At 36.8% G+C, this 12,615-nt stretch overlaps 1 protein-coding gene across 4 annotated transcripts in view; it reads right to left on the reverse strand.

The window, feature by feature from the left end:
* OPA1 (OPA1 mitochondrial dynamin like GTPase) overlaps nucleotides 1–12,196 on the reverse strand; it is an 86,613-nt gene extending 74,417 nt beyond the window's left edge. For 2 of the 4 annotated variants that reach the window (XM_070789718.1, XM_070789707.1), the window contains exons 1-6: nucleotides 11,997–12,196; nucleotides 7,344–7,662; nucleotides 6,588–6,684; nucleotides 4,855–4,962; nucleotides 4,167–4,220; nucleotides 3,438–3,505 (exon numbers count right to left, since the gene is read on the reverse strand). In XM_070789718.1, coding sequence (XP_070645819.1) covers nucleotides 3,438–3,505; nucleotides 4,167–4,220; nucleotides 4,855–4,962; nucleotides 6,588–6,684; nucleotides 7,344–7,662; nucleotides 11,997–12,028 — 678 coding nt within the window. In that variant the 5' untranslated portion in view covers nucleotides 12,029–12,196. The remainder of the gene's footprint in view (nucleotides 1–3,437; nucleotides 3,506–4,166; nucleotides 4,221–4,854; nucleotides 4,963–6,587; nucleotides 6,685–7,343; nucleotides 7,663–11,996) is intronic. The other 2 variants (XM_070789726.1, XM_070789714.1) reach the window with 1 other exon arrangement.
* Nucleotides 12,197–12,615: the final 419 nt, after the last annotated feature.

The following is a 12,615-nucleotide window of genomic DNA, read 5'->3' on the forward strand; positions in this document are numbered from 1 at the left end:
GTCTAAGGCCTTAAATGTTAAGAGTATAATTATTGGGACTAAAATGGTTAACACAAGGCTTCATGAAGCTGGACTTTGAGGACGAGGGAAAATTAGGCACAGAAAAGGGAATAGAGAAGTGGGGGGGTACAAAGTAAGTAAAGCCACACATAAGAATTACAGTGACATGTGGGAAGGAAGAACATTACTATTTAATGATTATTTTTAAAATGGTAACAACACTTTATGATTTGGACTTCAAATAGTTTCTATAAATTATAAATGTACTTATAACCCTCAGAATAATATTCCCTACTTCTGTGAGATGTTTATGACCAATCAGAAACATGATAGAATAAAAGCAAAGATAATGTCTCATTTAACAAATTTTCACTAGAATACAACAATGTTACTGAATCTAAAAAGAGGAGATACACTATGTGGTCCCGTTACTATGCATATTATGACTGAATACAGAAATTTGGGGATTTACAAACCAGGCGAGTCCGTTAACACTAAAGAAGGCTTGCCACTCCAATTCTGAATTTGCCTTCAGATATCCAGGTCTCAAAAACATTATTAAGTTCACACTAAGGGCTCTTTCCAGTATTTTTCTATAGTGGACACAAGTTTAAAATATTCTGATTAAAAGCATTTACTAAAATGTAGTTTCAGTACTTTTCCATTTTTTATTTATCAAAAATACATAAAGAACTTTTGATTGACATAATTACTGCCCACAAACTGCACAGATATAAACCCAGGCAAAGTCAAAGAAATTTGATTGATGTTTAGTTAGCCTGTGCAGCATTATGTGGAAAAATATGCTTTTTGACTTTCTGAAGACCTCAATTACAATTTTTCAGAACACCTAAAGTCTAACAACTCCAGACTGGGAACCACAGGTAATCTATTTTGTTTTCATTCTGTTGACTCAAGTCAATCAACCTCTGTATTCCTGCAACTCCCTGTCACTTTCACTTAAGCTGACTTACAAAGGCTCCTAACTATCCTTCTACTCACCAGTATTTTTCCAGATGTGTTCTCTTATAAAAAGAACAAGTTTTTCTTTTTAGTTCTATTCATAGAAATGTTTTTTATTACATTAAAAAAAATCCAATTCACATTTACATTTCTAAGATAAGTCTAGCTAGAAACTTTGGTATAAACCAGTCGATCATTATGCTAAGTCATGACTTCGCTTTTCAATCTTGGGGCTCTCAGACACTAGACTAAACCAATCAAAAAGGCACCACCTGAACTCTGGCTACCATCCTGCTGCTGCTAAGTCGCTTCAGTCCTGTCCGACTCTGTGCAACCCCATAGACGGCAGCCCAACAGGCTCCCCCGTCCCTGGGATTCTCCAGGCAAGAACACTGGAGTGGGTTGCCTGGCTTCCATCCTATCACCTCTGATTATTGCCCAAAATTTCAAATTTGATATTTTAGAGTAATTTCAAAGAGGTTTCTGCTAAGGTCTCCCTGTCCATGCTTACATTCAACCATCCATTTACAGACAAGTTTCTTACAATCCATGTATCTGCATCTTGTCTGAATAGTTCATTATTTTCAAACATCACAGGTACACAGTTAAGCCTTGAAAAAATGCAGCATATTAATAAAATTCAAAACCACCAGTTGATGCTGACAATACTTTCTCTATATAGTAAATATTTATACTACATTTAATACTATCTGATTTAACCTATGAAAATGGATTAACTAGAACTCGATGTAGTATTTATAACAAATAGTGGGAAATAACTGATGAGTTTTTAATGGAAAGATAATCACCATAAACTATGGAAAAGTTTAAAAGAAATAGTCTACAGCAGTATTTATCTTCAAGCAAAGTGAATTATAAAATAAAGCAATAAATTTGCTCTCATGTCTACTGTATAAAATAAAATCTGTAAATATAAATTTTCAGAGATTAGTTCTCTTGTTTCTTCTATACTGCGGAGCTCCTGACCATTTATCAATTACTACTACTCATTTATCACTTTAGCAGGATTATAAGGGAATTATCTGTCAGGTCCAAAACAGGCAGGATTCTCATGAACCAAAACAATCATAGGCCATGTCAGAAAAGAACAGAGATGCAGGCCTCACCTAACTGATCTAGGCAACAAGAAATCTTGTCACTTGAAAATCATACTACCACCTCTGTTAATAGAGGTTCCTTCTCCCCAGATACATTCGTTTCTCTCTGCACATTAAATCTACCTGCATCAAGGGTCAAGCCTTTGGCTCAAAAAAAAGTTGATCATCAAAGGCTAATTTCTATTCAGATTTTTCTTCCCAGTAGCATGCATAGTCAAGGGTGTCCCTGGTCAAAATAACACCAAGGGTAAAGGAAAAGGAAATGGAAAAGGATATAAAAAATGATCAAGTTAAAAAAATACACACACACATATATAAACACATCTTGAAAAATGTTTTCTCCAAAAGATCAAGTTAAAAGACAAAAAAAAAAAATCTTTTGAAATATAATTGACACGTGGAATATCATGTAAAAAGTTCAAAGCTGAAGGATAGGAAACCAGATGGAAATCTACACAAAGGAATTATTTTCTTCCTGCTTCCCCCAAAAGCCGTGAAATTATTTACCTCAATGCATTAAAACCACAATAACCTTCATTATTTAATTGTTAAATGTTTGCACTTAATTTTTAAATGTTCATAGAGTATTTTCCAGATATCTATTTATCTAGGTATTATTTTGAAAAAAGCTTTCAAGGAATCACTTATATTACAATTTTGAAAAGATAAAAAAAGTGAAGATTAAGACAGTATCAGGCTAAAATGAATATAAATACATAACAATGCATGTTATTCTATATCAGCAAATCTCCTAAAACTTCATATGGATTTTAAAGCATGTATGGAAATTAGCATATCCTAAATAACTCCATACGTTAATTTTGTTGACTACCAATGTAATAGAAATCTATATCCCCCAGTAACAAACTTGTTATTTCCTTAAGATTTCCCTTAAGTATATATCATGAAACATTGGTATCTAGAAGATATTTCATGGAAAAAGGGGTTTTGTTGGTAAATATATTTAGAAAACTCTGCATATTTTGACGAATCTCTTATAGCTTCACAATGCACATGCATATATCAAAGTCTGAGAAATCCCAGAGAAAAGAAGCCTGCTTGTTTTATTTATACGTTTCCCCCCACACATATTTAACAACAAAACCCTTTGTTGCAGAAACCCTGGAAACTAATATTTCTCAAATATATTTGAGGGAAACTGGATTATCCAATTATATTTCCAGAACTGTTGCATAAATGCCTTGCATTTTGTACCAAGAATAATAACAATACCTCCACTGAATAATTTTATGTTTGCTTCTCATATGTTACCATTTTAAAATCTTCCAGGGTAGGTAAAAACTTAAAAAAAATCTTTCAAGACTATCTATGTGAAGAGTGCTCCTTTATACTTACCTTTCTATAACGCTTGTCACTTTCAGATCCGGGATCTGTCGCTCTAAAGGCCGTTTCTCCAGGTGAACCTTAAAGATAAATATTCAGTCTTATAAATTCTCCAGTGAAGCCAAAAGTCTAAATTAAATTCCATATTATATTTAGTCAGTTGAAAGGTAAGTGGATTTTTAGAGCAAAAATCATTTTAAGAAACAAAGTGGTAACCTAAGAAAAAAATTTTTCAAAACCATTATAGGACCTGTTTAACTGATTTTTAAAAATGTCACTGAAAAGTACAACTAAAAAATAAGAATCTTTGATAAGATTATTTTACATGAGAGTACTTACAGTTCGGCCATACACTACTGCCATAAGAGACCACATACAGTAAAAAAAAAAAAAGTAAAAATGTCAACTGTGACCAGACAGATGAGACAAACTAAAATGACTTTGTTTCAATTATGAGAAACAACCAGATCTGGTTCAAGAAAATAGTTTGATTAAGCAAACTTTCTTTTTAACAGTTTTAACCTTATAATATAGATACATACTTCGGAATTTTAGTTTTATCACAAAATAATTATTATTTCCACCTAAATTTAGGATAATGAATTTGCCCAATATAATTCTGACATTTTAAAATTCAGCACAAGCAGCATTATAAATTTGGTCTGCAATTTTATTTGCAACTAGTTTATTAGAAGCATTTAAAAGACATGTTAAGATCAGCAAAAATATCTGTTTACACACCTAACAAGAGAAGTAGGTCAGAAGCTTCTATGACTTCACTAACCAATTTGTGACCTGTGAAAAATCAGCAAAAGGGGAAATAGAAATGTAAAATTTAACAGAAATGAGCAAACAAAGATGTCTGAGACCTCAGATTTATATTATGGTAGGGCAGAATTGGGCAAATACACCAGGATTGACCTTAGCAAATTCTACTCATAATGGTCCATTATAATCAAACGTTTTAAAATCGGCTCTAATCAATTATGAAAGCAAACACACAGGAAGTCTCATCTGCTTGTCAAGAACAAGTGACTTACTTTCCCCTCACTAACTAAAGCCAAGATGTTTAAGTTCTTGAAAACCTTCATTTTGCTGGGCCAAACAAAAATTAAAACCACGGGAACTTCCCTGGTGGTCCAGTGTTAAGACTTTGTTTCCATTGCAGGGGGCGTGGGTTCAATCCCTGGTCAGGGAACTAAGATCCCACATGCTGTGCAATGTGGCCAAAAAATAAAAATAAATAAATTAAAAAAAATTAAAACTATGGAGCAACAAAATTTTGTTTTATCTTTCTAATAAAAAAACATGGCTTTTATTTGTACTAAACATTTTCATTTAAAAGATGGAAAATATGAATGTATCTTAAGTATCTTTCCTCTGTGTTTCCTGATATTTTAAATGAGATCGAACACAGGTCTTTCCTTACCTGTGGTGAAAAAGTCCTTTAGTAAGCTGAGGCTTTCAGCAATCTTGTCAAAGTCAGGTGCCAATTTTGCAAGGTCCTCTGAATTAGGAAGGGCTTTTCTAATTTTCTCTGAAGAAAAGAAAAGGATAGTCTCCAAATTAAAATGTGACTACTGAACCATTTATACAATTTAAATAATCATATACAAACAAATAGTTTTCCATTTTTCTCTCTATTCCAACTATAACTGCTACATGTATCTGAAACAATGTGTTATTCTGATGATATTCTATAAGCCATGAAAAATTTTTAAAAAGACTCAAACATATGGCTTAGATATTTTTGATTCATAAGTTAAATGCCTTGAGACAGAAACAAGGTATAAATGTTAACACTGGATTGGAATCAGAAGTACTTTAAAAATCTTCTGTAGCACCTGGCCCAAATTCTAAAAAAGTAATGTCAGTTTAAACTCAAGAACAGAATTTCATTACTTCTCTTTCTCCTTTTATGTTACCATTTCGAAAAACCTGTGTATGAACCCAAGACAAGCCTTTATTTTTGCTAACCTTATTTATAAAGTGACCAAGTATTTATTTTTGTTTACAAATACTCAACAATTCTGTCCAAGTTTGGTACAGCTTTACAGTGTCTTCTAATTCAAGAAGGGCTTTTCTAACTTTCTCTGGAGAAGATAAAACACAAAGTTTCTCAAAATAAAAATATGTATTAGGTCTTATTCTAAATGCAATAAAAGCATTAACTTGTTCCATCTTCGTGGAAATGCTACAAAACAGTTCTCATCAGCCCCATTTTACGGATAAGGAATGGAACACAGAGATGTAACAGGACCTGTGCACCCAGCAAAGTGAGGCAGTCAGGTTTAAGCCTAGGTAGTGTAGCTTCAGAACCGAGGCTCATAGCCATTACTGTGTGCTGAATTTATCAAGTTAAAAAGCTCTCCTCATATATGTTAGAAAAATAATTTGAAGGCGTGCTTTTCCTGTATATATCTTTATCAGTGCAACAATCTTTAATAAAGTGTTGTGAATAGTGCATGCAGAGATTAAATCCATCCCTGCATACACCTAAGCTAAAGTCTAAAAAAAGTCTACACAAAGTCTATAAAGAGAGACCTGAGGAAAATAATTTCATCAGACAATTTTTTTTTTCCCCTAAAGATCACCATGACTTACTGGCAATTACAACTATCAAATATACCTGTTTCTCATCTACTACTAGAAAAAGGGAACAACGGCAGACTAACAGGAGAAATTACTCTGGCCACTAGCAGGCTTTTAAGGAACTTGGTAATAAAAAGTAGAGGTAACCAAGGTACTCAAGGAGAGTTAGTTAGGTGAAGCTGTTCTGAGTAACATACAACACTGAAAATGATGTTCAAGAAGGCTGCTTGGCAGCGTAGAAAATGCTGACAAATGTGTTAGCTAACAAAAGACAAGATAGCAAAGTGTTTGTTCACTATGACTATACCTTTTTTAAAAAGGAAAGTAAAACATTAACCACATACACAAAATAGGTACAATTAAAAGAAACTACACTGGCAGCTGTATTAAAGTGATGAACCAGTGGATTATTTTTGTTTCTTACCAATTTTTCCTCTGCTAGTCTATCACTTTCATTATGAAAATAAAACTGCTGCAACCTTAAATTTAGAGTTAAGGAGCTATCTCAATACAACTATTTTTCTTTCCTAAAGAGACAACCAAGAAAAGTATTCTGATGTTGATACAAACCCAAATCGATATACTCATCAATCTCCCACACAATGTCAGGCACAATCCATTTATAATCACTAAGGTCAGGTATCATGTCTTTCCACTGATCAAAAGTCTAAAAGATAAGAAAGTATGCCAGTCAAATGATCTGAATGCCATATAAAATATAAAGAAAAACTAGCTAAATTTATTTTGTTAAAACTTGCTAAGCTGCTAAGAGTAATGTATTATGTTCACAATTTTGAGAAACAAAGTGGCCTTTGCTCTTCTAAAAATAAATTAACAGACAAGTGTATAAAGCATGTAAATGTTTCTCTGCTAAATACAAAAAATGGAAAAATTCAAAATACACTTTTATTTCAAATAGGTTTCACGATTTGACTTTAAACATGATTTGAAGAACAGAGGGAAAACAAACCAGGCATCAGGAGACCCTGCCTGGTCCCACAGTTGCCACGAAGTGGTTGCAGGAGCATGCCACCTAACTTCCCTTCCTGGGCTACTAAATGGCAGAGCTGCAAATCAAACCAAGGTATTCTCACTCCCAGGTCAGTGCTCCTTCCATTAGGCCATTCTCACCTCTTATAATAACTAAGATTCTGAGAGCATTTTCCTATTAGCACCATTAAAACAGTTTCGCACACGACAGAGACACACGATAAATGTTTAAACATCTCATTATATTCTACTGCACTAAAGAAAAATGACATATGCTATGAAACTTTAAAATATTTGCTGGAATAGCTGGAAAAGCAGTAGCAAAGTGAAACTCACCTTTTTGGCTGTATAGCCACCCCCAACAGCAGATCCGAGTATGAGATACCGGAGTTTCAAGAGTCTTGCTGCTAATCTGGCTGGCCAAAAATTCCTGTGGGGCTGGTAGCCATATTTAACTGGAGAAAGTTTCAGTTTACGTAAAGGAAGGCTAGTTAGAGAGGAGAACTGCTGCAATGACATCCTCAATTGAGGTCTCTGAAGCTTTAAGGTAGGATGATGTGTATGATAAATACTTCGTGAAACCAGATGTAGTTTTTGTAGTGGTAAACTTCCTTTTGTTCCAGAGCTGTGTTTCACTAAGGACTGGCAGACCTCACTGAAAGAAAAGTAGGTGTGGGAGAAAGATCAGACAGGGAAACAATGTAAAGAAATGATATTAACAAAACAATATGCAAAAGGGAAAATACACAGGGCACACCTGACCAATTACACCCTGTCTCACGATAGCACACGGGCACTAACCATTTACTGTGTGCCAGACGCTGCTGCAATGGGAGCTAACTCAGCTAATCTTGCTGATAATCCTATGATAAAAGTATAAAGATCATCCCCATTTTATCAACAAGGAAAAGGCAGACAGATATAAATAAGTTACTAAGGTCCCCACTGATGTAAGAAGTAATGGAGGGACTCAAACCTAGACAGAGGGACTCCAGAGCCTGTCCCTCGATTTACTATATGTGGGTAATGATCATGGCCCAAAAAATCCAAACTAAAGGAAAAAAGAGACTTATTTTATTAGCTGTTGACATCTACTTGCTGTCAATAAATTTGAAAACAAAATATCTTTATTTAGTGACATATCCGACCTAGACTTCACCGCTGTGATCATTTTGAAATGGTACAGAAATACCAAATCACTATGCTGTGCAATAGGACCCAATGCAGCATTGTAGGTCAATTATACTTCAAAACCAAACATTCACACTTAGAAAAGAGATCAGATTTGTGGTTATTACAGGCATGGTGGTAGAAGGGGGAAATGGATGAAGGCAGTCAAAAGGCACAAATTTATAGTTCTAAGGCAGAAAGTGAAGAAATAAAGAGCCTCTTGATGAAAGTGAAAGAGAAGAGTGAAAAAATGTTGGCTTAAAGCTCAACATTCAGAAAATTAAGATCATGGCATCTGGTCCCATCACTTAATGGGAAATAGATGGGGAAACAGTGGAAACAGTGGCTGACTTTATTTTTCTGGGCTCCAAAATCACTGCAGATGGTGACTGCAGCCATGAAATTAAAAGACGCTTACTCCTTGGAAGGAAAGTTATGACCAACCTAGACAGCATATTAAAAAGCAGAGACATTACTTTGCCAACAAAGGTCCATCTAGTCAAGGCTATGGTTTTTCCAGTGGTCATGTATGGATGTGAGAGTTGGACTGTGAAGAAAGCTGAGTGCCGAAGAACTGATGCTTTTGAACTGTGGTGTTGGAGAAGACTCTTGAGACTCCCTTGGACTGCAAGGAGATCCAACCAGTCATCCTAAAGGAGATCAGTCCTGGGTGTTCATTAGAAAGACGGATGCTAAAGCTGAAACTCCAATACTTTGGCCACCTGATGCGAAGAGCTAACTCATTTGAAAAGACCCTGATGCTGGGAAAGATTGAGGGCAGGAGGAGAAGGGGATGACGAAGGATGAGATGGCTGGATGGCATCATCGACTCGATGGACATGGGTTTGCCTGGACTCTGGGAGTTGGTGATGGGTAGGGAGGCCTGGTGTACTGTGGTTCATGGGATCGCAAAGAGTTGGACATGACTGAGTGACTGAACTGAACTGAAGATAAATACTAAGACTGTAGTGTACAACATGATAAATATAATCAGCACAGCTGATGTGCTATATATGAAAGTTGACAGTAAATCCTAAGAATTGTCATCACAAAAATGTTTTTTCTATTTTGAGTCTATATGAGACTATAGCTGTTCACTAAATTTATTTCATAATCACTTCATGATGTATTTAAGTTAAATCACTATGCTGCTCACCTTAAACTTATACAGTGACGTATGTCAATTGTATCTCAATAAAACTGGAAAAAAAGATGTGTTAAAATAGCAAAAAATAATGTTGCCACGAACCCACCTGCATATACAGGAGACATGTGTTCAATCCCTGGTCTGGAAAGATCACACATGTTGGGGGACAGCTAAGTCCAGCGCTACAACTACTGAGCCCATGTGCCCTAGGGCCCTGACTCTAGAGTAGACCCCACTCACTGCAGCTACAGGAAGTCCTGTGAGGCAACAAAGACCCAGCACAGACATAAATAAAATGACTAAAATTTTCTTTAAACAGAAAGAAAATAAACGTGAATTATGGATGCACTTATACAAAAAGGGGCACATAAACTTTTACTTTTAATCACAAAAGTTTCAGTAGCTTACAACATCTATTCTTTGCCTTCTCATGTCTCACAATCCAGAGATGGTTCAGGGATGGAAATTAAGAAAAAATTAACACCTCAGGTACCAGGCTCCCCAGAAACAGAAAGAGAACAAAAAACACCCCAAAGAGAAAAGGATCTAAATGCACATGTTGCTATCTGAGCTCTTCCCTCGTTCTTCCTGGTAGAGAATGAAAGTCTCCTACCAACAAACACACACTTGATTATCTTATTCAATACACAGTCATAGTGCTTACTACGGGCCAGGCCCCGCTCTAAAGAATTAAAATATTTCATTTAATTACATGGGACTAGAAATATCTTAAGAAAAAGGAATCGAGGAACACTGAAATTATGTTGTGAAGAAGGACAGTCACGGGAAAGGGGTATGTAACTGACAGGCATTATGGCAGATGTTTGCACAAACGCTACTGTTAACTCTCAGAAAAACCTGGTAAGGATCCTTATTTTTCCAATTTGCTTTTTTAAACTTGTCTCACCTAAGGTAGAATGACTAGTGACAGTGGAAAAGAATTTGAATATATACTTCTATATTTAGGCTAAACTAAAAATCAAATGTGATGCAAAACAAGGCTCCCCGACCTTCACTCCAGAAACCATCTATTCTCATTTATCCATCTTCTTTTAACCTAAGCACTGTTTCCTAGCATGTAATTATTTTTTCAACAATTTTATGCAAATACTTATTGCACCTATATAAATGTTGGTCATTAGTCTTCTTACATGTCTTTGAGTATGTACTTAGATATACATGTCAAAGAATGTTTGTTTAAAGAGTAAGAACCTAAACTCCATCTGAGTTTCCTCAGATGGGGCATCTGACCTTCCTCATCTCTACTTGGGCAGGCAGCTCAACAGTGCAGTCAACATAAGATATCTTAAACCATGACTATGGAGTCATTAGTAACTTTAGAAACAATTTAGCTGACAGAATCCAACTGAATCAATAATTATCAGTTGATATCTAGTTTCTAAACTCAATTTTTAAAGCATTCCCTAAATATCTTAATCAATTCAACAAAGTGTGCTATTTTCTGAAAAGTCTTTCCTGTTCTTATTTAAAGAAAACTAAATATATTTCCCCAGTAAATACTGAGAAGTAGAAATAAAAAGGTTGTAAATAACTTAGTTTAGTACCAAAGGCTGTGGATATACTCAGAAATTAAAATTCCATGAGGTCAGAAGTAACTTATCCAAGTATTCTATTTGACTAAAACTACAACTATTGTATGTTTTTCAGTTTTAAATTTAGACTCAAGGTTAATCTATATAAAGCAAATGGATTCCATAGCTTACAAACACTATAAATTACACCACTTAAAACACTCCTAAAAAAATCTTCAGGACAGGTGTTTAGAGACTGAGTTAACTCAGGAAATCAGGTTTTTCCAACTTTGCTTGATACATGTTACTTCTCATCAAATGCCTGTCAACAGTGAGTTAAATCTGAAGGTATTTAAGAACATTAGAACACAACTACGTGTAAAAATTAGAGCCAAATTTAATTTCATTAAAATGCACATAGTAACCCACAGAAATGTAAATACTTCTATCATTTTCGGTTTAGGATTAAGTCAGACCAGGTCAACAATAACACGGTGATTAGAAAAGTGGCGCTACATTCACCACCTCACATCCAAAAAGCAACTCTCCCTCCATGAACACTGAAAAGAAAGCTGTTATTAAGAAAATATCTCTAATCACCATCTCTGATACTGTATGTGTCACTGCTCCAAATCTGACTCCATTCACGTTCTTCAGCGGACTAAGGAAAGAGACAGAGTCCTCTTTATCCGAACAGAACAGCTCAGGTACCTGCAAAGGCAATGTAAACCTAGCGTGGAGGTAGAAGAAAAAGACGCGGAAAAGGTGACACATGGATAGCAAGCACCATAGAGCCCAGAGAGAGAGGGGACAGAAACCAGGGGCGACCAGAGACAGAGATAACAGCGAGGACAGACGGGTGAAGGGGCAGGCACAAAAGGACAACAGAAACAGGCCAAGACTGAAATGGGCCCAGAATTTTCCGAGAGGAATAGGGACAAGGGCCAGTACTGGGGCAAGCATCTCAGGTAAACCCAGTCAGGGCTCCTGCGACTCTGGGACCTCTAAAATATCCCGGAACCATCTAACTGCCCTCCGCCTGGCCTGAGAGTTATCTGCACACTCTGGAGGTAGTGATGGGGCAGCCCCGTTTTCTGGACGCCCCAGAAATAACGGAGCCAGGTCGGAGCCCGGACTTACCAGGCCACGGCAGCCCGGCGTACTCGCCACATTCCGCCGGCAAGGAGGTCACACAGGCGCCGAGGCGGCCAGCGGGGAGCCCGGGTGTCAGCCCCAGTCCAGCTCCTGCTCCGGGAATGACCCAGGAAGAGGCCCGCAGCAACAAGGGCACAGAGCAGCCTCTACGGCCCTCCCAATGGCGAATGGACTTCCGTAAGAGCCTGCTCAGCACCCGTACTTGGTCCGTCGGCCAAACCTCCACCCCGCTCTTCCAGGAGGGCAGCAAAAACGGTCCGGCGGAGGACTCGCTCATGCACTCAAAGCCTCTGTAGGAACCACTTTATTTCCCCCTCCCCTCTCCCCTCTCCGCCCTCTGTTTCCGGGGTGGAACTGGGAGCTTGTGCCTCCGGGGTGGAACTGGGAACTTGTGCCTCTCAAGTTAAATAAATGAGGAGCGGACGGGTGAAGGTGTAGGGTAGGGAATGAAAGGCGTGAAATACAGGTGATAAATTCTCACTGGGTGGCTACCAATTTAAGAAAATTTAATATTGCTTGAGCATAGAGGAGGCTAGGGAATACGGGATGAGTTAATACAGGGATAGAGCAATAGAATAATGAAAACCCACTGCTGCCTCTTTGC

The sequence above is a fragment of the Bos indicus genome, chromosome 1, assembly GCF_029378745.1.
Source record: "Bos indicus isolate NIAB-ARS_2022 breed Sahiwal x Tharparkar chromosome 1, NIAB-ARS_B.indTharparkar_mat_pri_1.0, whole genome shotgun sequence".
In the NCBI taxonomy this organism is placed as follows: domain Eukaryota; kingdom Metazoa; phylum Chordata; class Mammalia; order Artiodactyla; family Bovidae; genus Bos; species Bos indicus.